The following is a 25,806-nucleotide window of genomic DNA, read 5'->3' as shown; positions in this document are numbered from 1 at the left end:
TATATTATTATACTTTGTAAAATTATCTGTGATTTTCTGAACCTTAACTATACGAAAAACAAAATCAAGTTCTTCTAATTAGGGCCTCAAATTATTAACAGGAAATGCCAACATAGGAAATTTTATATACATTCAGTCACTGCTGTGGCTCAGTGGTAGTCGTCGTCAGGGGTTCGATCCCCAGCTCCTGCAGCCACATGTCGATGTGTCCTTGGGCAAGACACTTAATCCAAAACTGCTCGTGCTGCTTCATGAGCGGCATGTGAATGTGTAAGAATGGGATCAGTTAATACCAATGGAAACTCTACATAGCAGCTTCTGCCATCAAATGTGTAGGTGTGACCTGCAGTGTAAATAGGCTTTGAGAAGTCAGAGGACTAAGTCCATTTACCAATCAGGATGATAGTTCACAGAGTAACAACAATTATTCTGCTACATGACTTAATTCAACTAAACACAAAGAAGTTGCCGACAAGATTCTTTAAACCTGAATTCTGCCTCTATAACACTAAAACATAAAAAGATGGATTGGTTGGAAATAAAGAAGTGGGCCGATTAGTTTTCAGGAACAGAATAGACGAACTTCATCTGGTGTTAACAGTAAATGCATCTTTGTGACTCAAGGTGAATTCAAAAAGCGCCATAACCCAGGAGGAAACATGCCATCTGGGAAAACAACAGTGGTGCTTGAACATGAATGAGATGCAGCAGGGCTGCTTCAAGAGCAGAAGGATGTGACAGCATACAGATGGACTGAACCAGACTGCTGATTTGATGTGGCCACCGCACTCTCCACCTATAAAACATCTGCTGAAAATCACCGTCTACCCGAGCAAACCACGCTGCCCTCATCTCTCTTTTTTTCTGCTCCCACAAACTTTCAGAGTGGAAAAGAAATAAATGTGCTCCTATAGAGCGACCGTAACATATGCTCCCACCTCCTCCCTCGCAGACACCGGCCTGAGTTTAATTCATCCTTAATGTTTTCCACTGCGGCACTTGTTTGACAGCAAACACGGCCTGCCTTGATTCATGTGTGTCATTGAATTCTCAATGTCCTCATTTGCGAGGTAGTTTTTCTGGCAAACATTGGTCTCCAGAACGTTATTAATGGGCTTGTTGGGAAGCGGAGCATGCAGAGCGGCTTGTGGATATTTTGCAGGTGGAGTGTTGCCATTTCATCGCCGCTTTCACAGGCACGTTTTATTCCATCGAGAGTGACTGAACGGTAATCTGAGGCTGACAGGAAAGCAAAACAGAAGAATCTTTTTGGCAAGCGAACAAATAAAAGTTACGCTGATGTAAATAAACGCTCTGAGATCCCATTACTCCTGCGACTGGGATCTCAAAACCTCATAGATTTTCCTTTTCCTCCTGCCAAGAAGACTTTAAGTGTCTTAATGAAATATTCGCCGTCTCGGGGGGGGGGGGGGGGGGGGACAAAATGTTAACACTGTTAACGGCTGTTGTAAGTAGTAAAATGAACAACGTCTCAGATGAATGCCCTTTTCTCTGTTCAACCCGCTGCTTTAAACCTCGTCACATTTCTCCACCTGCTAACCTGAGGGCTTATATGGTGTCAAGAGGAATAGGCCATCGCAGTATCAGGCTGCACAGCCGATCTGGCAGCTCAGCTCATCCTGATCACTGACCTTTCGGTAATAAGTCCATTCCCCTCAGCCACAGAGCCAAATGGCTGCCCAGAGTGCTTTCTGGGAGGGAGCAGGCAGGCAGAAGAGACAGTCTCTAATTACGGCTGAATAGAGCTTCAGTGCAGGGCTGTGAAATTAAAAAAAATCAACACAGCACTCTTGACTAATTTAGTTCATAAATTGCAGGAGGCTGCAGTTTTTGTCTTTGAGACGAATGTGTTTTTGAGGCAGTTTCCTTTCCTGAAGCCGCGTTCCTGTGAATCCCCGGCCAGCGGAGCGATTTGCATGTCAGCACAAATTCTAACTTGTTTTATTCAAGGAAAGCAAACGTTTATAATTACCCCTCGACTACACACACACACACACACACACACAACAGCGCGCGCACACACTGAACTTCTATATTCTTTCTGAATTTGAAGTAGCGTCTCCATCGATTCATCGTTATTCACACGGGAGCCAGTCCAATCTGATGTCACACTCGGAGTGGAGAGCTGAAACGCTGTTATGGTGTCTTATTGGTGTTTTCATATTAATAATGCAGAGTCCTTCAGATAATTGTCAGCTTCTCGAACGATCGGTATCTGAAAAGGCGGTACATTTGTAGTTTTTTAATAACCCTGGTGTAAGGGTTTAAATTGACCGTGTTAACTGGCCAAATGTATCTGGGACGCCCTAGGGGGTCTCGACCCCCACTTTGGGAAACACTGAGCTAGACAGTGGTTGAATGCTGAAGTCAGCTGTCGTCCAGTGGGCGCTAACTGGTATCAAAATACTTCGTTTCAACTAAAAATAAGACCACATGGCTGTCAGATTTCTCAATCCAACGTCTTTTCTGTCGCTGGTTCGTAGAGGAGCAGTAAAATAATATTTCCTCAGATTCCCTGGAACACAGCAGTAAGACATTACAGCATTCGACCTCCCTCTGCGTGCATGACGTCAAAGGAGATCATGCGCTGTGTGAATACAGCGAGCTGAGATTAATGTTACAACATGTGCTCTTCAAGTGTTTTTTATGTTCTGGAGAAATTGTGCAACTTTAGCTTTTCTTTGACTGTCAGCTACTGCGTCATCCTTCACCTTGCATGCACAGCAGTACTACTGTTGGCTGAGTGATATTCTTATGACTCATTATGTTTTTGCAGCTTCCTTTTATTCAAAGCTTGTGTATTATGATAATGCTATACGCTGTGCATTATTCATTTTTGGCTGGGGGCAAACATTTGCAGCGCACCAGACGCTGGGTGCTTGTATAGCTGCTCAGATGCAGAGAAGGCATATGCTAGCTTCACCAGGATCTCTGCTTTGCCTCCTTCCGTCCTCTTAATGAAAAGAGGAGGACTGAGGATGACAAAGAGATGCCCCGCTTTATGCTTTATTTACAGCATTGTTAACATGACCCCAGCGAGGACAAACTCCCCGCATGAAAGGCCACTTCTTTCAAAACTCTCTGTTAAAAATATGCTCCTCTCTCCGTTCAATACCAACCGCTGCCGCCTGCATTGATTCAGCCCAGCGTGCGAGCTCGCCCTCCTGTGAGAATAAAATCATGTTATTCCCTTCGACTTGGAAAGCATACAACCACCTACTCAACCATTTCCCCTTGTTTCTGGATAAACCGTCCGGTCAGTAATTGCAGTAGTCATTGTGCAGACGAACAATAAGAGGCTTGATTAAAAAACAAACCATGTCATCTGAGACAATAAAGACAATAGAACAGAGGAAGGAGGTGTCGCCTGGGCCGCCGCGCTGCGCAGTAATTGGTCTTGGGCCTCTTTCACAGTCAGGGAGGGGAATGGAGATTGCTTCATTAAAGTTCCTCTTCTGATAACCACAGCAGCCACACTGATAGAAAAGAAGATCTTAACTGAACGACGGTGCCATTAGGAGAGGGGGAAAAAAAAAAGGCCCCCGGGGAAGAGAATGAGCTGGAATAGCAAATAATGCAGATAATGGTTTTATTTGTGCACGGCGGTATTCACGAGCTGCAAAACACACCGATTCACATTCAATTACTGGTTTACTTTCCCGTTTTATTTATCAGCCCCCTGGTGCAGGTCTCGACTCAGACAGCGATTTACCTGCTGCTGTAAACATCTCTCTGCTTTAGCGACAGGATGCTTCAGGAACACTCTGCTTCTGTGCGCAGACGTTTGGCTGCGTTTACAGTTTTCACTTTGCACATCTATGTGTTCATGATTGCTGATTTTTTTCCCCCTAAGAACATACTCTGTTATGTTCATGTTAAAACCATCCATGTGATCGCCAGATGTTGTCAGCTGGAAACATACCAGTTACAAGAGACTCCTCCAGGGACATTTTATTGATATGTTTTATAATAGAAAACAGGAATTTAAGCCTTCGAGCTCCTTAGTGTTTGGTGGCCCAAATGTAAACTCATGTGGAAACTTATCGCATGTCCAAAGAAATTAAAAATCCCTTTACGTGATTGGCCGCAAGCAAAACCCGACAAGTATTCTTTCTTTTAGATCCTCTTGCCAAAAGGATTGAATGTCATGTCTTCCTACATAGTGCTGTGTAACTTTGATTAAAGCCACCAAGGGGCTACAAAAAAAAGCCCCTGTGGCCACCATAGGTTTGTCACAACGACATAATTTTTAACATTGATCCGATAATAGTACAAATCAAACAATAACTAATGAACTAAGCAGAAGTGAAAGGTATGCAATTTGTTAAAGATAAGACTTCAGTCTTATACTGACTTAAATAAATTGAAGAGTGTATCACTTTCTTCACTCTGTAATGTGGCATAATTTTTTTCTGCTTATATTGTCTTTCCTGTGTTTTAATAAGGCCAGCATTGTGGCCACCAAAAATGTATTTTGGCCACTAAAATTAGGGGCCGTAAAATTTCAAGAACCGTTGCTGGGGCGCCCCATATACAATGTTACAATGTTACAATTCACTTAGCAGACTCTTTTATCCAACGCGACGTACATCAGAGAGTAAGTACAACACTACTCCATTCATACACCGCCACTGAAGCAGCGGGAGCAATGCAGGGTTAAGTGTCTTGCCCAAGGACACATCGGACATGTTGCTCAGCTGGGGATCGAACCCTTGACCTTCCGGTTTTAGAGGCGACAACTCTACCAACTGAGCTACAGCCGCCAATGAGTCCCAGAGAGTCCCTGCGGCTGTACCAGGGCCCTTGACATTTCCTGCATGTCATCATTCCCCCACTCTTTTCTGCCACATTTCTTCCAAATATAGGCTTTAAATATCCCAAAAAGTCCCTCATGGGGGGCTACCATTGCTGCTGCGGTGTTTGAATAAGTGTAAAGAACCGTTTGACTGGTCTTTGGAGAGATTTGTCTTGTTTTTGAATGGATCTCCGTTGCAGCATCAAAAGGTGGAAGTAGCATTTCTTTGAAAGGGTGTGAATGTCTCTTTTTTTCGAAAGAAGGATGTGGAAGGATGTCACTTTACATCTTGTGGCTGCCTTATTGGGTTAGAAATTTCACAGATTACCCAACACCATCCAAAATAGCTGTGTGCCTGAGAGTTACATGACATTTCTATCCAACTGGACAGTGAGTAAAAGATTGAACTCTCTCTGCAGTTTCTTGAATCATGAAGGATGTGAATCGACTGTTCTCAGTGCGTACAGCCTGTCGTCTTTGAAGCTTAACCCGTGGACCTGGTTCTTTAGCGGTGGACGGGCTCTTCTGTATTGTTTGAAAAAGGTGCTTTGTTTCTCCAGCAAACATTCATTTTATGTATATATGACTGTTTGTTTCCTGCACAGTGGTGCGGTGGTTAGCTGCAGTGAGAAGGTTCCTGGTTCAATCCCCGTCTGACAGGAGCCTCTCTGTACGTCGTTAGCATGTTTTCCCCCGTGCATGCGTTGGTTCTCTTCGGGTACTCCGGCTTCCTCCCACAGTCCAAAGACATGCTCGTTAGGTAAACTGGTGACTCTAAAATTGCTCTACTGCGAGTGTGGCTGGTTGTCTGTCTCTGTATGTCAGCCCTGTGATTGGCTGGTGAACAGTTTTTGCCCAATAACAGCTGGGATCGGCTCAAGCAACCCCCAATGGGAAAAGCGCTAACGATAATGGATGGATGTTTCCTGCGGTTTCTCCCGTTACTGTGGTTGTCGGGGTTGCTTTTAGTTTAGTCTCTCTGGTATCAATATTTTTTCCGCTCCCGTAACTCCAAAATCTAAATGTTTGGATGTCCGAGACATTGCTGAACACTTTCCTCTTAAAGAAATCTTCTTTTCCTCCTGTGTGAATATGATCAAGGTAGTGGGTGGCACAGCCCTATCTCGTACATCGCTTTCCTCATCCTAACCTGAGAGTGTCTGTGGGAATTGGCTCTGGGTGACAGGAAGGGTTGGTGATTTCTGCTGTGAGATTAGCCCAGCTCTCGTGCTGCAAGATAAAGGTTATCTTCGAGCATTGGCACCGATCTGCAGATCGCCCAGTTTATGAAATAAAGCAATGTGGATGATTAGATGGACACTGTATCATTGGGAGGAAAGGTCATTCAATATATATGGAAATGATAACTGCTGTCTTTGATTACGGCCTGGAGTAGGTCTGTGTGGAGAAGAGTTCCTTCATCGTCTACGAGGGAACCTTTATATTCATTCTCAGTCTCTAAAATGATGATGAGCATATTGATATTACTTTCAAATAGTTTGATAATGCCGGTTAGAAGAATATCCTGATCATGACGGTGAAGCAGAGCCGAGGGGGAGAATCCCTCTAGAGTGAAGATATTAAAAAACACTGAAGTTTATCTGCGCTCTTTAGCAGACAGGATGTTAGGGGAAGATAGAGGGATTCCTCAAGTGTTCACAAGGTTTGTACCAGGAGCTGAATGATCCACAGAGGTTTCCTCCTCTCCTAAACAAACAGAACTAATTATTTAAACAATAATACAGTATCATGCATACAGCATCTCTAAAGCTCTGAGGTAAACATGGTGTCAGGAGAGGCTGCGGGCTGAGACACTTCCAAAGACAGGAGCTTGAAGGTTGAAAAGGTTGACGTGATAACGAGATGAATCAGGTGCTCTTCAAGAATAGGGTTCAGAGGTCAAGTATCTAATAAATAAATGACCGTCCTGATATACCAAACAAGTTCATTGTGAAGAAAAGGCAGTTTAAACTGACAGTTGGAGAAACTCATTACATCCCTGTACAAACATCCCTGTTTAATAATGTTTTTTTATTGTGTTTCTGAGTGCCTCAGACTTTGTTTTTAACTTGGCTTGTAATCCGGACAGTCATTTATTTATTAGCTATTTGAGCTAAATTTTTAAGTTGCGATTCTTTGTCCTGTTAACAGGAGCTGATTGTCTTGACATGTCTCCTTCTATCCAAAATAAACAGTCCTAATCTATAAATGAATCGGTTTGATGTTAAAAAATAAAGTTTTACTGACCTCTCTTTAGCAGAAAGGATGTCAGAAGGGGCTGCGGGCCGAGCCGTTGCTAACCACATTAGCTTCGTTTTTTCTCTTGTTGCCTTTAGGACAGATGAAGAGAGACAGGAGATGTTGGGAGGAGAGAGTGGGGGGGATGACATGCAGCAAAGGGCCGAGGTCGGATTCAAACCCATGGCCCGCTGCTATGTGGACTATAGTCTCCGCCTATGGTGCGCGCAACTTAACCGCTAGGCTTTGCGGCACCCCAAAGGTGTCCGCTCTAAAAAAACTGAAAACAACCAAACCACTAAAAAAAAAAAAACAGTCTAAGGTTAGAAATGTTTTGTATGAAGAGTATTCCTGCCATGCTTGTGTAAGCTGAGCAGCTCAGCTTGTTCCTCTTCTACCTTCCAGACATTATTTTAAACAACTAACATCTGAAAAGTGAAAGTGACGTCTTGCACAAGTGAAAGTAGTGTGCAAGAACTGCCGGCCTTCTGTTTTCTAGTTTTTCTTTTCTGCTGTATGAAAAGCAGGACGATCCATATCCAATCCATATCAAGTAAACAAACGTTTATTGTTGTTGGTGATGTAAATGTTGTCACTTAATACAACTACTCACTTCCTCACCTTCACATGACTTACTCACCACGATACGAGCTTCTGATTCCGCCTCGTTTATTCAGTAATCTTAACAGTTTCAAATGAGAATAATGAGATAAATGTGAACTGTAAAGGAAAGAGGAGGAACCTCAAAGGCAGCGAGCAGTGTGGCTGTACGCTTTCAGTTCTCTGTTGTGGAGGAAGCGGCCCAGCTGTCACACTGAGTTCCCACATGAGTGTAATCTCTGAGGACAGGGCAGCGGCGAGACTCTCACGGACACCCGCGCCCTAATGCGTCCCAGACCCTTGAAAACAAATGACCCAAATAGTCAGTGAATCAAGCCATTTGGCTGACGGTGCACTGCAGATGTAGTGTTACTTACACAGAGGTTATTATTACAGCGGCCGACAACAAAAGAAGCCCCCGTTGGAGCGGCTAACGTCATGTGTTTGTGCAGAGCGGAGCGATCTGCTTCATGAGAAGAAAGGAAAAACAAAAAAAGGGAGAGACTTAATATTTGTCAGACTGTCGCTCTCAGGTCTCTGTGTTTGGTTCGTTGTGTGTTTGTTCCTCTTAACGCCTTCATTGACTTCACATTGATCTGATCATTTTTCAAAGCGCCAGCGAGTGAGCAGTTTGCAGCTCCGCGTGCACGGCCCCACCGACGTATGAAGGAATGAGCCTGCTGGGTGAAGGTTGCACTTGCAGGATTGAAATGTATATAATATATGCCTTGATTAGCCAATCATTATTGTGCAGCGAGGATGTCATTTGAAGAGCATAATACTCTGAAAAGCTATTAACCCAGGTCAAGGAGTCGACAGCCATTTAACTCCCGACATTAACTGAGCATTAATTAAAGCCTGCTGAATTGGATCTCATGCAAAGACTTGATAATGACGTGAATCTGAACATCGCCTTGTATGTCTCTGGTCTTATTTAAAAGCTTGGACCCACACTTATAAGATATATCAGAGACCCCACATGACCGCTGATAATCACTGATTAAACAGTTTTGTTCCCACAGTGTGGAGAGGAAGGATATGACCAAAGCGGCACATCGCACACCAACAGGTTCCATCATCCAGAGTCCTCACAGATCTGTAAAATTCCCAGCATCTCTCGCTCATGAACGCGACTTTTCTAACACACAAAAATGGCGGACATTAGGTAGGAAGAATTTGTGGTTGTTTTTGGACTATGACGCACAAAGAGAAGGGTGACACTGTTGATCAAGAAGTTAAGACGGCGTGGATACATGAGTGCATGTTAGAAGCTGGGGGTCGTTGTACTTTCTTCATCAGTCAGCTCGCCGCTCAATTGGCTATGGTTTGTTTCCCGTGATAATCCACACACACACACACACACACACAGCAGGAGATACAAATGTAACATTTTGATATTTACAATTTGAAATCAGGGCGGCTCTGACGTCCCTCTGATCACATCGGACCACTCCTCACACCACAGAAAAACACGACAGATCATCTTAAGAACCGTCAGAAAATGAAGAAACCTGAAGAACTAAAGCTGTGTAGAGGAGAGATGTTTTTGTTTTCACAGCACTTAAAAAAAAAGAGATTTACTAGGTATCTGTGGTGGCATTGGTAAGGACTCAGATGGCTAGGAAGTGCGGGAAATGGTTTCAGTATTAATAAACATTAACATCCTAAGGTAGGTTACTTAAGAATACATTAAACACATTTGACAACAACAGGACGCCTCACAGGTCAGTCTACATTTGGTCTATCCAGTATACAGCTTCTTAAAGTATTTCTAAGGTAATGTAACTGAACTGGAGCTTCTTGTGATGGAGACGCCGCTCACTCCTCCCAACGCTAACGACCATGTGAGAGACTGTCAGATGCTGAAAGAGCTGGCCCTCAACCAGCTGCAACAAAGCACCACATGAACAGTGTGACGGCGGGGGGAGGAGGTCTCCGAGCAACAGCCAGCGGTGGCATGCTCATTCAGCTATTGACTTAGCCTTTATCCACAGCCTGTTGTGTGTCTGTCGGATCCCCTACAGCAATCTCTCTGCTGAGCGAGGACCTCTGCCATGCCCGCTCGTCTCTATCTCTCCATCACGTCTGAGTTATTATCACGGCTGCAGACTCATCAGCCTCACAGGGAGAGAGAATCTGCTTCTGTTTGGAGGTGATTGGAAAAGGAGTAGTTGGCGGTGTGTTTCAGCGTGGTGTCAGGAAGCCTTTGTGAGCACAGAGCGGTAATGGAAGTGTTACCGCGAGGTGTGTGTAGCACACAAATGTTAGCAATAAGAAGAGGAGAGAAGATTGCCCGGAGCGAGAAAAAATAAGCTTCCTGTGTGGAAAAGCAGGAAATGTGGAAAGTAATATTTGAAGAGTGGTCACAAAAGTTCAGTCATCAGCTGTGTTTGAAAGTATCATTCAGTGAACCCCTCAAAGGTTTACACTGACTAATTACAACCCAAACAGGTCTTGGTATGAAAAGCCACAGACTCAGAATCAAAGGAGGGAGTCTGCCTGAGTGCTTTGAGGGGTTTGAACAGTAAAACTCAAAGACAGAGTTTAATGCAGGCCGTCAAGGAAAGAGGCGAGATAGAAAGCTCAGTCATGTATCCTGATACAGGTACAAAGTCTAACACTGTATATCCCCGCTTTCCTGGTTCCTGATTGGAATCCCCGTCCGACAGGAGCCTCTCTGTGTGGAGTTTGCATGTTCCCCCCATGTGCATGTGTGGGTTCTCTCCGAGTACTCCGGCTTCCTCCCACAGTCTAAAGACATGCTCGTTAGGTTAACTGGCGACTCTAAATTGCCCGTAGGTGTGAATGTGAGTGTGGCTGGTTGTCTGTCTCTATACGTCAGCCCTGCGATTGACTGGCGTCCAGGGTGTAACCCCGCCTCTCGCCCAATGACAGCTGGGATCTGCTCCAACATGTTTCCTTAATGTCTGATCATATAGTAAGGTCACTTTATCATTTCATTCAGTAGATATCTTACAGATTGGACCTTTAAACTGTGAGTTCAGGTTGTTGTTTAAAAAAAAAAAAAAAACACTATTTACTGAGTTGTCATGTCAGTTTCTCTCTGGAAAGAGATCAAGTCTGATGTTAAATCCATGCTCTCCTGTTATATCTGCTCTCATGTGAAAAGTCTGCTGTTGTGTGGAGGCAGTTATTTACTTGAGACGGAAAAACTTGAAATGATTCCCTCCTCCCCTGTGGACATGTGACAAACTAAAGATGTTTGTTAAAAAAAAGAAAAGAAAAAACAATAATTTTGAAGGCATTAAAAGAAAAATGAATAAAGCCATCTTCTTCAAAATGATGAATATTACAGACATTAAGCTGCCTGTGGCCTAGTGGTTAGTGTGAAGGCCCCATGTGCGGAGGCTGTGGTCCTCCGGGACGGGTGGCCTGGGTTCGGGTCTGACCTGTTGCTCCTTTCCCTCTTGTCGTTCCACACTCTCTCTCTCTTTCCCCCGATGTCTGTCTCTAGAATAAAGGCATAAAAAGCCCCCAAAATAAACCTGAAGGGTTAGAGGGCACCTGTGATGAGAGGTCAAAGGTGGCTCCTTATGAAGGTTTTTTTTTTGGAAGGCAGCGAGCAGCGTTGAACTGCTAGTCTAACAACGATGATTTTAAATGTATTTTAAATATGTAAAATAAATCCCAAGATATTTTGGGGGCCTTTATTAGATAGAACAGCTGCTGGGAGATAGGAAATGTTGGGAGGAGAGAGTGGGGGACGACATGATGAAAGGGCAGAGGTCAGATTCTAACCCAGGGTCGTAACCGCTAGGCTAGGCGCCCCTTGAAGGTCATTTTTTGAGCAGAGTTTTGGCATCGTGGCGTCGTCTGTGCATTCCTCCGCTCCCATTTAACATGTTTAATAACACGACAGAAGACTGTAGAAGCAGCTGAATGTGACCACCGTCTCTGACTGTGGTTTCCCTTTTACTTTACACTGTTATGACAGGCTTTCCAAGCACAAGTAACTGCTGGCTATCACGTATCAACATCTGTCTCTGTGTGCGTATAAATCTCTGTATATTTAGGTCATTTCCTGGAGTGGGTTCTGATATTGCTCCCTGTTGGACAGAGTTTGTTTAGAGGACTTAAAAACCTGCAATTTCATGTCATTTGGTGCCATTTGATCGCGGAGCAGTCGCACCTCTTGTGCCTGCAGAAACAACAAAACCATTAGAGTTAATCTTTTGTAAATAAACCTCTGGGGAAAAAAGAGTCACATCTGGATTTGAGCTGCGTTCTTAGTGCCGTCTCCGCTCTGAACGTGTGTGGTGGACGTTATCACTTACAGCTAAGTATCAGATTTAGAAAGACAAATATATTCAATAATCACATGATGTATGATTCTCGTTTCATTCTTTTGTCATTTAATGTCCGCACTTGCTCAAAGAATCCAAAGATTTTCTTTGTGTCTGAAACAACACGAGTCCACATCGGCGGGGTCCTTATCGCCGCAGCATTTTGAAGTAATTCCCCCGGGAAGAAGTAATCATAATTAGCTAATTAAAGCAGGCTTAAGCAAGGGGCAGAGTGAGAGAGGGGAAAGTAGATTAGCAGAAATTTGCATGTGTTGACACTGACGGAGGAAGGAAACGTCTACTGTCTATTTATGGGAGAGTGATCTATTTTCAAGGGCACCCTTAGAGCCATGTGCTGCTCTTAACAGTGGGGTTGTTTTGAGGTTATAACACTGTCAGGAGGACGTCTGTGTCTCAGATTATTGCTTTCTGTCTGTATGAAAAGTGGTCCAGAGTCGCAGCAGTGAAAACAAAACCACACACACACGTCTGTAACTTGCTCATCTGCCAGCAGCTCAGTCGCTGGAAATTACATGAAGTCGGAGGGATTGTTCATTGTCCCGCTCTTTGCGATCTGGACATTGTCCCGGTCTCCCTCCTGGCTCAGGTCCAGCTCATGGTCTTACCACAAACAGCAGCAGGGGAGGGGACAGGGGATGGGGGATGGGGGACGGGGGGACGGGGGCGAGGGGACCTTAATATGGAAATGGCATTAATTACGGGGCCTATACAACAGATGTGACCTTCAGTCTCCACTCAGCGTAAATACTCGGCTCATGGAATAAACTGGATCAAATGTGGGATCATTTTTGATCTGTTATTAATATCTGTTTTTGTTCAGCTCCTCTTTGAATAACAACCGGAGCGACTGTGATTGTCTTTCTGACTGCTGTAAAGCGTCTTTCAGCGTCAAGCTTTGTTGAAACCCATCGATGAAGAGGACACTGACTCTCCTCGATGTGTGTTTATTTAAAGGCTTTAACCCCGATTGTGTCACGGCACTTCAGTACTATTAATCTCTTGGTAAAAACTGTGTGGACAACAAAATGGTTAACTGAGACTGTGTGTATCATACAACAGCTGATTGAAGTGCACGGTGAGCTTTTTGTGAAGTGAGATGAGATTTTTCATGAATTGGCACGTTGAAATAATGATTGATTGAAAAGCGAGAGGAGTATTTAAGGAAGAATGTGCGACATGTTACACATTAATATATCAGAATTCAAGTCTATCCTATGTAAATGTCTCTCTGAGTCATGCAGTCTACAATGAGGGAGAAGCTTGAGTCCCGCTGGCACAGTATATAGAGACAGGAAATAAGAATAGACAAAGAAATAGAGCAATAAGTATTAAATATGAGATACAGATATTTTAGTACAAGATAAAATGCTGAGGAATGGGATGAGTAAGGTCATTAAATGTCAAAATAAAACTGTTCTGTGTCCAGAAAAAAGGCAGCACCCAGCATTTTTTTTCCCCCGGGCACTCCGCCTTTTTCATGCAGCCTCTCCGAGCGCTTCGAGTTGAAAATCTTCTCAGAAAGGCGCTGTTGACGTCACCGGCGCTCTTTTTCCAAATGTATGATATTCCCTGTAGTTTTGTCTCCTACAGAACGAATCTTGTACCCACATCCTCCTCCTCCTCCTCCTCCTCCTCCTCACTCCGTGTCTGATCACATTTCTCCAGGTTCTGTGATCGTTGACTAACACACCACAGATCCATTCATTCTTCTGTTTACACTTTACATTCATGATGTAAACTATGTGTGAACAGTCAGAGGGAAAGCTGTGGGTAGTTTAAGTGTAAAAGAATCTCTTATATTCTTTGGTTTTCCTGCACGCTCTCACTTACAACTTAAACATTTTACACTGCAAAGCATCCGAAATGTGGACGATAATCTAAATCCTTCTCGCACTAAAACCCCTGAAACCTCCGAAGCTTCAGAATTCCCCAAATCTCCGTCATTAACATGTCAGAGACCGGCGTTTACCGCCCTGAGCTGCCCCGACCCCCAGAATCTCTCTCTTTGATCACCATGCTGTCTGTCCTGGCGCGCTGCGCTGATTAACATATTAACACGTCTTTTGTTTCAATCTTCCAGCGCTGGCCCAAAAGGAGACAACATCTACGAGTGGAGGTCGACCATCCTGGGACCCCCGGGCTCCGTGTACGAGGGAGGAGTCTTCTTCCTGGACATCGCCTTCACGCCAGACTACCCCTTCAAACCCCCCAAGGTCAGCAGCTACAAAGCGTTTGGTTGTCTCAGGCTCTGGAAGAGTTTGGGAAATAATCTGGAATCTTTAGGAATCGGACAGAATATGAGGACAGTTTTTTTGCTGTGTCCTTAAACACACTTTACAACCACAGATTTTCTTGGATCTCCCTTTATTCTCGTGTTCCTGGGCAGATATATATGCAGTTACATCTGACCATCTGTCACAACCAGCACAGCTCCATTAGTATTCACTCAGGTCTCTGTCTACCTCGTGCATTACCCCAATCTCTCCAAACTCTCCTTCGACTTCCTGAGAAAAATATTTGGCTCTTTAGCTTCTTAATGCTCCGCTGTGTTCACCAGCTGCACACTATTTATGTCTGCTGCTGTCTCCGTGCTGAACGGGCGGCGCACGCTCAGTTTTTAGACCTTTCCCACTGAAAACAGCTGTGGACGAAAACGAGCCTGATGAGAGCAAGTGAAATGAAACAGTTTAATGAAGGCCGGAAAATCAAGACAACGAGCAGAAACACGCTGAAATGTCCGACAGAGCTGCTCTGTGTGTCTACAGTCAGTTATGATCCACTCCTTTGAATAGAAACACAGATTATAGTTATTCACACTTTTGTTATCTGCTGTTTTTAGGATTAATTGCAGAGGGATCATTGGAAAGACAAAAGGAGAGTCCTTTTCCAGATGTGCAGTCTTAGTCTGACTCTCATTATCAGGGTCTGGTTTCTCTAATAACGCCTAACAGACGGTTTATTCTACCCTTTGCCCCCTGTATGAGGCTCCACACATCCTGTACTGATTGTTTACATTTACATGTGCATGTGGACATAAGTGGTCAGGATGCTGCGAGGGTGATTGTGATCTTCCTAGCCGAACTGGTTTGCATAGTGTGGCAAACGTTAGCAGAGCTACCACCAGCATTCAGTCCTTCCCTGTTGGTTATACATTGCTCCGGGGCGATATCTCAGTTTAACATGACACACCCGATTTACTTTTTTCAATCTGAATGTCACAGAGGCATATTGTGGAAACAATGTGATCCCTCCCTCTGTACCTTCTCTGAGGTAGTAACAGAGGCGTTACAGGGGCGCATGTCTGACTATGTGGCGCTCCTGCTGTGCCGTGCTCTCGAGTAGAATCACAGACAGGCGGACGATGATGGGGTACTAGTTTCCTCTCGTCTTGATGACCTACTCTGGTGCAAAGTTCAAGGTAAACCCCAGAAAATAGCCCGTAATAGTGAATCAAGTTATCCGATCTTTGTTTGTCTGTTTGTACAAAATCTTATCGCAGCTCTGTACAAAATGTTTCACAGGTACAAGAACGAGTTTTCTAGCGTTGTTTGGCTGCTGCATGTTGACGACAGCGTCATGCAATAAAGAATAAGTACTAGCTCAAGGGAGCTGATACCGAGCTGGCAGGGCATGTTGTGTGGTAACGTCTTTTGTGGTACGAGTCAAGCTTTTTGACAGCTCTCTTTTCAGCTTGGTTTGCACTTTTCCACTCTTCTGTTTCTGAAGAATCGTTGAGTTTTGGCCCTTTCAGATCACCGTGTCTGAAGATTCCTCTCTTTGTTTCATACTGTGTCGTCTGCAGAGGACTCTGAGGACGTCGAGTGGATTTAATCATTGAATACACAGACCGTCAGAGCCCGTCTCCCTTCACTTTGCTGTGCACCCCATTACCCTTTCACATGGCCTTCATTTTCTCCCCCTCTTGCTCGCTCTCTCTCTCTCTCTCTCTCGCTCTCTCTCTCTCTCTGTTATGCACACCCCTCCTCAATCTGGCTCGCCCTCTTCTCCCCTTCTTCCTCGCTCTTTGTGCCGTGTAACCACCAGCTCTGTGTTTGACAGCAGACTCAAACAAATCCACAGGCCCCGGCCCAGCCTTCTGTAGCTAGAGGGACTTGAGTGTTTCCTCCCCCTCCGATACTTCCCTACCCCTCTGACACACTGTGATCCTCAGCCAAACCCCCCCCCCCCCCGCTCACACACCAACACACAAAACCCTTTGGCTTGTAGCTGCCACAAACCCCCCCCCCTCTCTATAGTAACGCTTCAGTGCAGCTCAGACCTCAGGCTTGGGATTTTTGGACCCAGAACCTGACTCGCTTTCAAGACTCTAAGGGAGAAACAAGAGTCGACAAGTTCACCAGGTGGATGTGTTTCTATCTTCCGATCTGTGTGTCTGCAGAGGCAGGCAGGTTATTTATAACGTCCTGCCCTGTGTGATTTTTGGGAATGCCAAGGCTCATTAGAGTTTTCCTCTGAGGGGTCGGGGTCAGGAGGGCCAGATGTTGCTGATTGGTCCTGACAATGACACCAGTGTTTTGCCCCGCTGCTCCAAACAGATGTCAAGCTCACAGCCAAGCGGAAACAGACCACAGCAGCAGGGATACGCTGGTTGTTTGCATGTTCAAGGTGCTTTAGATCAGAGAGGTTTTAGTCAGGGTTATGTGTTCTGGGTCATGCTTACTGTGCTACGTAAAGGAATCAATTTACCAACAGAAGAAAATGACCCAGTGCACACAGTAGTGAGGTGGTAAATGCACGTTACTCATGAAGGAGGGTTGAAAATGAAATCTCGATAGGAATCACTCATAAAGCTGGCTACTCACTAGACGATTTTTAAATCTTAACTGATTTTAAGAATGTGGCAGACCAGAAACATGAGGACATGGTGTTAAGATTTCACAAACATGAGATCTCACAGATCAAATGTCACTTCACAAGAACAACAAATACTGTATGGCGGAAGATTGACGTCGTCAGCCGGCGGTACTGCTGTGTCTTCTGTTTTGCTGCGAAAAAATCAGATCTCCAAAGGCAGATGCCAACATGACTTCTGCTCTGCTATTTATTTAGGCTGTTTGACTTCTGGGTCAAAGCCCGGCACAAGAACTGTGGGGGTCAGATTGCTTAAGTCAATCGACCCCCAACCGAATCATCTCTGTGTTACTTCCACCTTGAGACATTCAGCGTAGTACAAATCTCAAGCGTTTTAAAAGTCCAGTTTTAGTCGGACTTGCACAATAATTCCACTTTTTCTAACTGCATGTAAACGTCCTGACAGAATCAGCAGTGAAAATAACTCTATCCTATCTATCTCTAAAATACGCTATCCCACAATGATGAGCAAGGCTGGAAATGAGACATCATGGTCTGAGCAAAGCACTCAAAGCATTTCATATTGTTATTAGGAAATGATCTATCTGGAATACTGTGGTAAAAACTGTGTGGAAAAAAAAAAAGGGTTAACTGAGACTGTGTCATACAACAGCTGAGAGAAATGATTGAAGTGCACGGTGAGCTTTTTGTGCAGTGAGATGAGATTTTTCATTAATTGGCACGTTGAAACAATGATTGATTGAAAAGCGAGAGGAGTATTAAAGGAAAAGTGTGCAACATGTTACAAATAAATAAATCAGAATTCAAGTCTATCCTGTGTAAATGTCTCTCTGAGTCATGACTGTCTACAATGAGGGAGAAGCTCGAGTCCGCCGGCTGTACATGTGTGAAATATGTTCAATAATCCAAAAATACACCATGATGAGGAAATGGTTGAAATTACATCGGCAAGCAACGCTGGAAATGAGACATCATGGTCTGAGCAAAGCACTAAAAGCGTTTCATATTTTTATTAGGAAATTATCTATCTGGAATACCGTGCAATACCCCCACCATCAAAGGGTCGTATTATCACATTTAAAGACCCAATAACTCTCTCTGAGGGGCGGCTCATGTCCGGCTCCCTCCACTTTAAAAACACTTCTGTTTCCATGGTAACGATTCTTCAAAATGCTGTGCCAGAGGGTCATATATTAACACTTGTTTCCTGGAGTCCAATACTCAAAGTGTGAACCAAACTGTGATTGTTTGTTGTGATGTTTTGTTTCTACACTATACTGCCCCCTGCTGGCCAGACGGATGCACATAAATATCCTGAGAATAAACTGTACAGGGTGGTTTACTGACTAGACGGAGTACAAACTAAATAATAAATATATGGTTCCCTGACTGCAGTAAAGTCCTGTACTTTGAGATGTGCTGTGTGTTCTCCCACTCACATCCAGCAGCGGTGACAAATGCTGTTAAATGTCCCTCAGTGGAGCAGTAAAGAGAGAGCCCATTACACTGCTGCTGATGCTGATCAATCAGCTTTAATGTGAATCAAAGAGAAAACGTAGGTGAACTTCCCTCAGCAGCTTTTTACTGTCCTCCATGTTTCACCTTTTATCACTCCTGGTTATAAAACAAGCTCCTTTACGTGACATATTATAACCAGTCATGGAAAGGTTTTCAACTCGTCTCTTGCACACACCTCACATCTTAGGCCTTGTGTCCACCTAGCGTTTTTTTCTGAGCGCCAGCGTCTTTTTTCAATTGTTTTCCATGAGCAGAGAGCGTTCGCAGCAGAAAGCGGCCGCCTGGAGAAAAACTGAGCGCCCTGGGTCTTTTTTCCGCTCGCTCCACCTTTTTGAGCGGCTGCTCCGAGCGCTCAAGTTGAAAATGTTTTAACTTTTCAGAAAGGCGCTGTTGGCGTCACAGGCGCTCTTTTTCAAAATGTGTGATATTCTCTGTAGTTTTGCTGCATACAGATCATGTCTTGTACCCACATCCTCTTTGCTCCGTGTCTGATCGGGGTCAAACAATCTCAAATAAAAAACATGCAGTAAAAAGCAACGCAACAGTGTCGGTCATACAGCGGCCATAGTCAACAGACTGTTGTCATAGAGACAGGACGGACATGCAGCTCTTTTCTTTTCAGCACACAAACGCTTCAAGCAAGCTCTCCCGAGAGGTTGTGGTCCTCGGGGCGGACGACCCGGGTTACGGTTCGGCCTGTTGCTACTTTCCTGCATGTCATTCCCTACTGTCTCTCTCTCTCTCTCCCTGATTTCCTTCTCTGTCCACTGTCCTGTCCCTCCAATGGAGGCAAAACAAACTCCTGCACGCTTTTTCTCGAGGCGGCCGCTTTCTGCTGCGAACGCTCTCTCCACATTGAAAACAACTGAAAAAAGACGCTTGCGTTTATAAAAAAGGTGGACACGGCGGCCTTACAAACCAAAACAGAAATATAGCAACAAAAATGAAAAAAAGGTGAAAAACTGATTCTGATCTGCTGTGTTTGTGCGTCTGCAGGTCACCTTTCGAACGAGGATCTATCACTGCAACATCAACAGTCAGGGGGTGATCTGTCTGGACATCCTGAAGGACAACTGGAGCCCCGCCCTCACCATCTCCAAGGTGCTGCTGTCCATCTGCTCCCTGCTCACAGACTGCAACCCAGGTAAGACCCGCACCTGAGTGCATGACCATTTCACGCTGGTTGAACAGTAGGGAGTGCGAGGTGTGTGGGCGCTGGAGAGGCCGGGAGAGCGCTCTATCGTCATTCTTAACCGGGTCTCGTCGTTCTTCTTTCCATTCTTTGATCGTTTTTTTTCTACTCAAGGCCGAAATTTAAGCCGACACGCAGTCATAAAGAACGTCTCGAGACTATTTACGGTGTATTAAGTAAGCCCTGACCAATTCAAACCTCCATTGTTTCTCAAGGCCGCCTAACGCTGACACATTTTGGCACAGTCGGAGGCCAGGCTGTAAATAATAAAAAACACATTTTCACAGCAGAGAGGAGCAACTGAGCCGCTTGTAGATGAGACACACGGCGGGTGTTCTGTGAAAAATGGATTTATCATGAACGACGCTACAGGAAGGAAACAAGACAGGATCTGTGCGCGTTCTTTTAAAGCAAAGTTCGGTGAACTAAAGATAATCACAGGAGGAGGAATCAGGTCAGGGGTCCACATGTGACGATGTGGAAAAGCTGTTTTGTGCTTTCTCACATGTAGTCATTTTAAATTTAAGATTATAGAGCATCATGAAAACCAGCACTGTGGTGGCTTTAACACTTTTAACAACTTCTGTGCCACCTCTGCTCTGTGCTCACAGCGACATGGTCCCTGGTTCAACAGGAGCCTCTCTGTGTGGAGTTTGCATGTTCTCCCTGTGTATGCGTGGTTTCTCTCCGAGTACTCCAGCTTCTTCTTCCACAGTCCAAAGACATGCTCGTTAGGTTAGTTAGAGATGGGACAAATCCGATCTAATATCGGTACCGGGTCCGATATTGACGTAATTTTCATATCGGCGATCCTACTGACGGCGCAGGTCTAGAAAGGTGGTTGGGCGCTTTAAAACATTCTCAACTCGCACAGTCTCCCTTTCAGACCGAACTGCAAGAAGTGCCCACAAATCGTCTCCATGACGACGGTCAGATGAGATGGAACAGCTCCTTCTATACGATCAAAAGTTGAAATCTTACACTTCAGTTTCAAAGATTTAATCTGAAAAACCTGACAGTTGTTGCTGCTTCCTGTTTGTATGTGAAGCCAGCATAACGCATGGTGTACTACAGCTTTGAGTAGCCTCACACAACAACAACAACAATAACAATATCGGTGTCTTTACATATTCATCGGAATCGGATCAGAACTGAAAAAAAGTGGATCAGTGCATCTCTTAGGTTAACTGGGGACTCTAAATTGTCCGTAGGTGTGAATGTGAGCGTGGCTGGTTGTCTGTCTCTATATGTCGGCTCTGTGATTAACTGGCTAACAGTCCAGGGTGTAACCCCGCCTCTCGCCCAATGACAGCTGGGATCAGCTCCAGGCCCCCACGACCCAGAAAGGGACAAGCGGTATAGAAAATGGATGGATGTTTGTATTATAACAGCTGAAGAAAGCTTCATATTTGTAATCATACCTGTCCTCTTAAGAGTGTCCGACAGTTTGTAACATTTTGTCGCTGAGAATAAATGTCATGTGTTCCAAATTTTTACATAATCATGGCAGGACACATGCAATCTTTCCATGAGTCTCTGTTTTTGCACAGTTTGAGTGATTTCACGCGTCTTCTCACATGTTTCCCCTCCTGTCTTTGTTCTCTTTCAGCCGACCCTCTGGTGGGAAGCATCGCCACACAGTACCTGACCAACAGAACAGAGCATGACAGAATAGCCAAACAATGGACGAAGAGATACGCCACATAGACTCCCCCCCTCCTTTACCTCCCTCCTCCTCCTCGTCCTCCTCACTGCACCTCTCTCTACCTCTCGCTCTCACCCTTATTAGTCTGTCAAAGCACACTCACTAAGTGCAACGGTAAACCCGCCCTCCTCTCCTCCTCAGACTCCTCCCTCTCTCCCACATTTTATCTACCTTTTCTGTGTTAAAAAAAAACAACAACCTTAAACTAAAAAAAAAAAAAAAAAAAAAAGTCCTTTGTTCCTTGTTGACTTGAAAGCTTCTTTTTTATACAAAGAGTAGATTGGGATTTTTATTTTCCAATATCTGAATGTTGGAAGTATTGTATTGGAGAAAAAAACACAGAATATAATAACGATCGTACGCATCGTCCTCTGGCTACACAGTATGTATTCTTCATTTTCTTAGCAGCACCTGGAACAAACATGCAGATGATTTGCTTTAGTTTTGCTCTTTGTTTTTTTTATCTTGTATTTGTCATCGACATGTTATCTGCATGTAACGGGAAGGTTTGCGTCAATGGATCCTTCATGCTTTTTTCACCTCCTCTGATTTTGTTTGTACTGTATGTATTTTTTCAAAGGCTTTTGAGGCAGACCACAAAAGTATAGGTCTGCCTGTGAAAGAGGCAGGACTTGTATATTTACTGGCTACCCGCCACCTCTGCAATTGCAGAGTGGTTTGTTGTGCACTTGTATTACTGAAGCACCCAATAAAAACACACTGTGGTCGGCTTGTGAGAAAAAAAAAAAAAAAAACACTCGGCTCTGTCTGGGATTTTTGTGTCCGACTGCACTCTCACAAATATTCACAACATCCACACAAATATTTACACCCATTCAGTGATCCTGCGTTATCACTCCAGCTCTCACCGGCTCTCATGTCTCACACTCGTTCATGATCACAAAGCTGTACAGCCGCTTATTTCAGCTCAATTAAAATAATAACCTGCTTTATTTCAGTGAGTCTCCTGTTGTGACTTGAAGCTTTTATTATGACCTCTTGAGGGTGTGAGGTGTGCAGGATATGACGGGAGGAGTTGGGTAGCTGGACAGCCCCGGAGACAAAGGTTGCTCTTCTCCTTTGTGTCCTGCAGCCGGATCAGCGAGGTCAGCATCCTGTGGGGAGTCACTCAAACGCTGGGAGGAGAGCATGTGAGGGGTCCTGAATAATCTCGGCCTGCTAACCTGAGTGTTTGATTCTCGCAGATAGTTGACAGAGTTTTTACAGGTAGTCCAATAATGGCAGAGCAAACTGTGACGGTGCTTTACAAGAGGCGACTAATTGCGGGTAATGAGTTTAGGTAGATAGTTGCTAATGGAGCAAGAAACAAAAATAAAAGTTTCTTGTAGAAAAACCAAAACCTGATTTTATGAAAGCTAAGTCAACAAAAAAATGCAGGCCTTATTTTTTCCATGTAATATCTTAACTTTAAGATTTGTGTCTTAGGACTTGTTTCTTGAATGTGTCTTAAATTCAGGTGCCTGAATGCCCTTGAGCAAGGTGCCTTACTCAAGCGCACCTCGGCAGTGCTTAGAAAGTGAACTGGCCCCTCTCCAGCTACCAGACCAACCTCCAGATTTGGTCCGCACCAGGACTTAAACCGGTTCCCAACTCAAGTCCCTACAGACTGATCAACTGACGCCCTGATAACGAGAGGAAGAAGAAGATCCTGATAATACATAAAGATAAATATATATGTAAATTATTTACATCTACTATTGTTTTGTTCCACATTATTTACACCTAAAAAATATCTCCCAACTCACACATGCCACATCAGCTTTACTTTGTGGTTTTCTTCCAAACCGGTTCAAGTCAGTGTTGACTGAATCAGCACTCTGGAAATGCGTTCATATCTTTAGAGAGAATCGAGGATTTTCAGTGCTTCATAAGTCCTTGAAGAAGAATTTAGGTTTGAGTACAGAGAAGGTGATCTTTGTTAATGCGATATCAAAAGTATTCAGAACAGAGATAATGGAGCTGCTTTTAAAAAGCTCTGGTTGTTACACTGATTCATACTCAAATCAATGCACACGACATGTAGTAGCAGTGTGTGATTTTGGCTTCATAAATTAGTCATTCAGCGATAGCTTTTAAGGAGAGCACCGAGTCGGCTCTTCAATCAGACCTCTCTGCTCTCGCTCTCTCTCTCTCTTCTATTTTTACAGATTTTACCTTCCAGTTTGGACCCGAGAAGAAAAAGAAAAACACAAAGCTGTTATAATGTAAGTTTTGATAGGTTGTTGTTGTGCATGGATAAAAAAGGATGGCAGTTATATCCTGCAAAACAGAAGTCTACAGGCTGCACGGGAAGGTGACTAAAAAGCCTCCATACCTGAATCAGTGTGCGCTGAAATAACAAAATGTAAGGATTAATCTATTAACACTAACTGTGCCCTGACATCTTGTTTGAAAATCAGGGCTGTCAGTGTTAGCTAGTTAATCAAGATGAATTAGGGTCTGAAATTAATGCTTACATTTTTTTTAATTGCAGGCTATTTTGTCCCTTTAGGCTCACCATAGATAGTCGTCCTCAGTGTCTCCATGTAGTCTCAGTGATGTAAAAGAAGGACACTGCTGCATCTCTAAATGTCTCATTTCACTTTAACAAACTCTCAGACAGCTCAGCTGACGAGTCCAAAAGTAATATCCACCTTATGACATCACACATTTACCTTTGTTACCGTACCTTTGAGCTGTTTGATGTCAGTTTGGGATCCCTAACCACTTCCTGTTCCTGTAGTTAAATCTACCAGACACTCCTTACTGTATTTCAAAATAAAAGCGGGGGTGGAATTCAAACAGCGAGTTAAATACTCTCAGCTTAAGACAAATAAAAGCCAAACCATTTTTATTTTTTAATGCGAAATAATGGAATTTCAAACGTGCGATTAAAAATATGATTAATCCATAGACTGTAAATATTAATGGACGAAGCCTGAATGACGTCAGCCATTTGTCAGCAGGGGGCTCATCAGCAGCAGCCGCCGTGCTGGAAATGCTGTCTCAGCCTAATTTTCAGTCAACCTAACGACAGGCTGAGAGCTGGAGCTGAGACGGGTTTTAAGCCTCCTGACAAACCGTTACATCACTCCCACCTGTCAATCATGTAGGTTACAAGTATGGATAACACGTATTATTATTAAAATCAAAATGGAGCCATTTTTAAAATATTCACCCTCCGTACAGTGTGTAGCAGTGATGACAATAACTAATCAGACCTATTTAGTTTTTTGTACCAGGCTGTAAACATTTGTATTTATGCTGTAAAAACAGCTTGGTTGGCTGTGGTGTGTATGCGACGACCGGTGTTCCTGGAGCCAGCCTCTAGTGGACACTTGATGAACTGCAGGATTTGTCACTTCCGCATTGGCTTAATTTTTGAAGAGCGGAGGTTGCTGCTTGGATTAATCACGATTAAAAGCTGGAATTGCTTGACAGCCCTAGTTTAAATGTATGACTCACTCAGTCACTGGATTTTTTTATGTATAAAGCAGGACTTAAAAGGGGTCAAAGGTGAGCACGTTACTGTTAAAATATTGACACAGCAGTGTTCACAATGTGACAAGATTACCCAATTAACCTTTCAAACACTCACACATCCTCCACCAGGTGAAGCTACATAGTGTACTTCACAGCTCATTGACCTGCAGGAAGGCACTATCTCCACCTACAAATGTGTCATTTATTAGTCATTGCACTGGAAACAGTCCAAAAAAGAAGATTGTAACTACACACGATGGGTGTCCTTTAAATAACACCAACATCCACACTAGGCCCTTTTAAACTCTGAAAATATGCTGCATGTAATTCATTTTTTCCCACTGGCTCAACCTTTGATAATATCAGTCATAATATTCTTGGATGTGAACACAGATGTGATTCATTTGAGTTGTTTTTCAGTTTCTGTGGCGAGTGACACGGCAGTTTAGTCATTGCCGAAGTAAGCATTAGAGTGATGACCTCCTGAATAAAGTAAACAGCACGTCACACTTCATAAATTATCTTCTTTGAGAGCATTTGTGGCATGATTTAGATCAGCACTTCATATATTATTGAAGTTTATGGTTGTTTGTCAAATGTAGAGCCTCACCTAGAAAACTGTCCGGATCATGTAACACAGATAAATATCTCTGCTGCCTATATGATGGACAGACGGATGGATGGATGGATGGATGGGTGGGTGGACGAACTGACTGACTGATGGATGGATGGGTGATGGATGGATGGATAGACGGATGGACAGACGGATGGATGGATGGATGGATGGATGGATGGGTGGGTGGGTGGACGGACTGACTGACTGACGAATGGATGGGTGATGGATGGATAGAAGGCCGGATGGATTGATGGATAGATGGACAGATGGACAGATGGATGGATAGACGGATGGATGGAACGTCGGATGGATGGATAGACAGACGGATGGATGGATGGACAGAAGGTCGGGTGGATGGATAAACAGACGGACGGACGGATGGATGGATACTTAATTGAAATTCAAAACATCCAGTAGCGGCTTAAAAACACACAAACATGATATGAACTTAATAAATAAAGCCATCTGTTTATGTCACTG

General features: G+C 44.0%; 1 protein-coding gene across 3 annotated transcripts in view; it reads left to right on the top strand.

Moving 5' to 3' along the window:
• Positions 1-21,984, top strand: part of ube2e2 (ubiquitin-conjugating enzyme E2E 2) — a 44,117-nt gene extending 22,133 nt beyond the window's left edge. For all 3 annotated transcript variants that reach the window (XM_061049853.1, XM_061049854.1, XM_061049855.1), the window contains 3 exons: positions 14,060-14,192; positions 19,327-19,474; positions 21,132-21,984. In XM_061049853.1, the coding sequence (XP_060905836.1) occupies positions 14,060-14,192; positions 19,327-19,474; positions 21,132-21,229 (379 nt within the window). In that variant the 3' untranslated portion in view covers positions 21,230-21,984. The remainder of the gene's footprint in view (positions 1-14,059; positions 14,193-19,326; positions 19,475-21,131) is intronic.
• Positions 21,985-25,806: the final 3,822 nt, after the last annotated feature.

Source organism: Labrus mixtus, chromosome 11, assembly GCF_963584025.1.
Source record: "Labrus mixtus chromosome 11, fLabMix1.1, whole genome shotgun sequence".
In the NCBI taxonomy this organism is placed as follows: Eukaryota; Metazoa; Chordata; class Actinopteri; order Labriformes; family Labridae; genus Labrus; species Labrus mixtus.
Note: the sequence above shows the minus strand (reverse complement) of the source record. Positions and strands in the feature narration are given on the sequence as shown.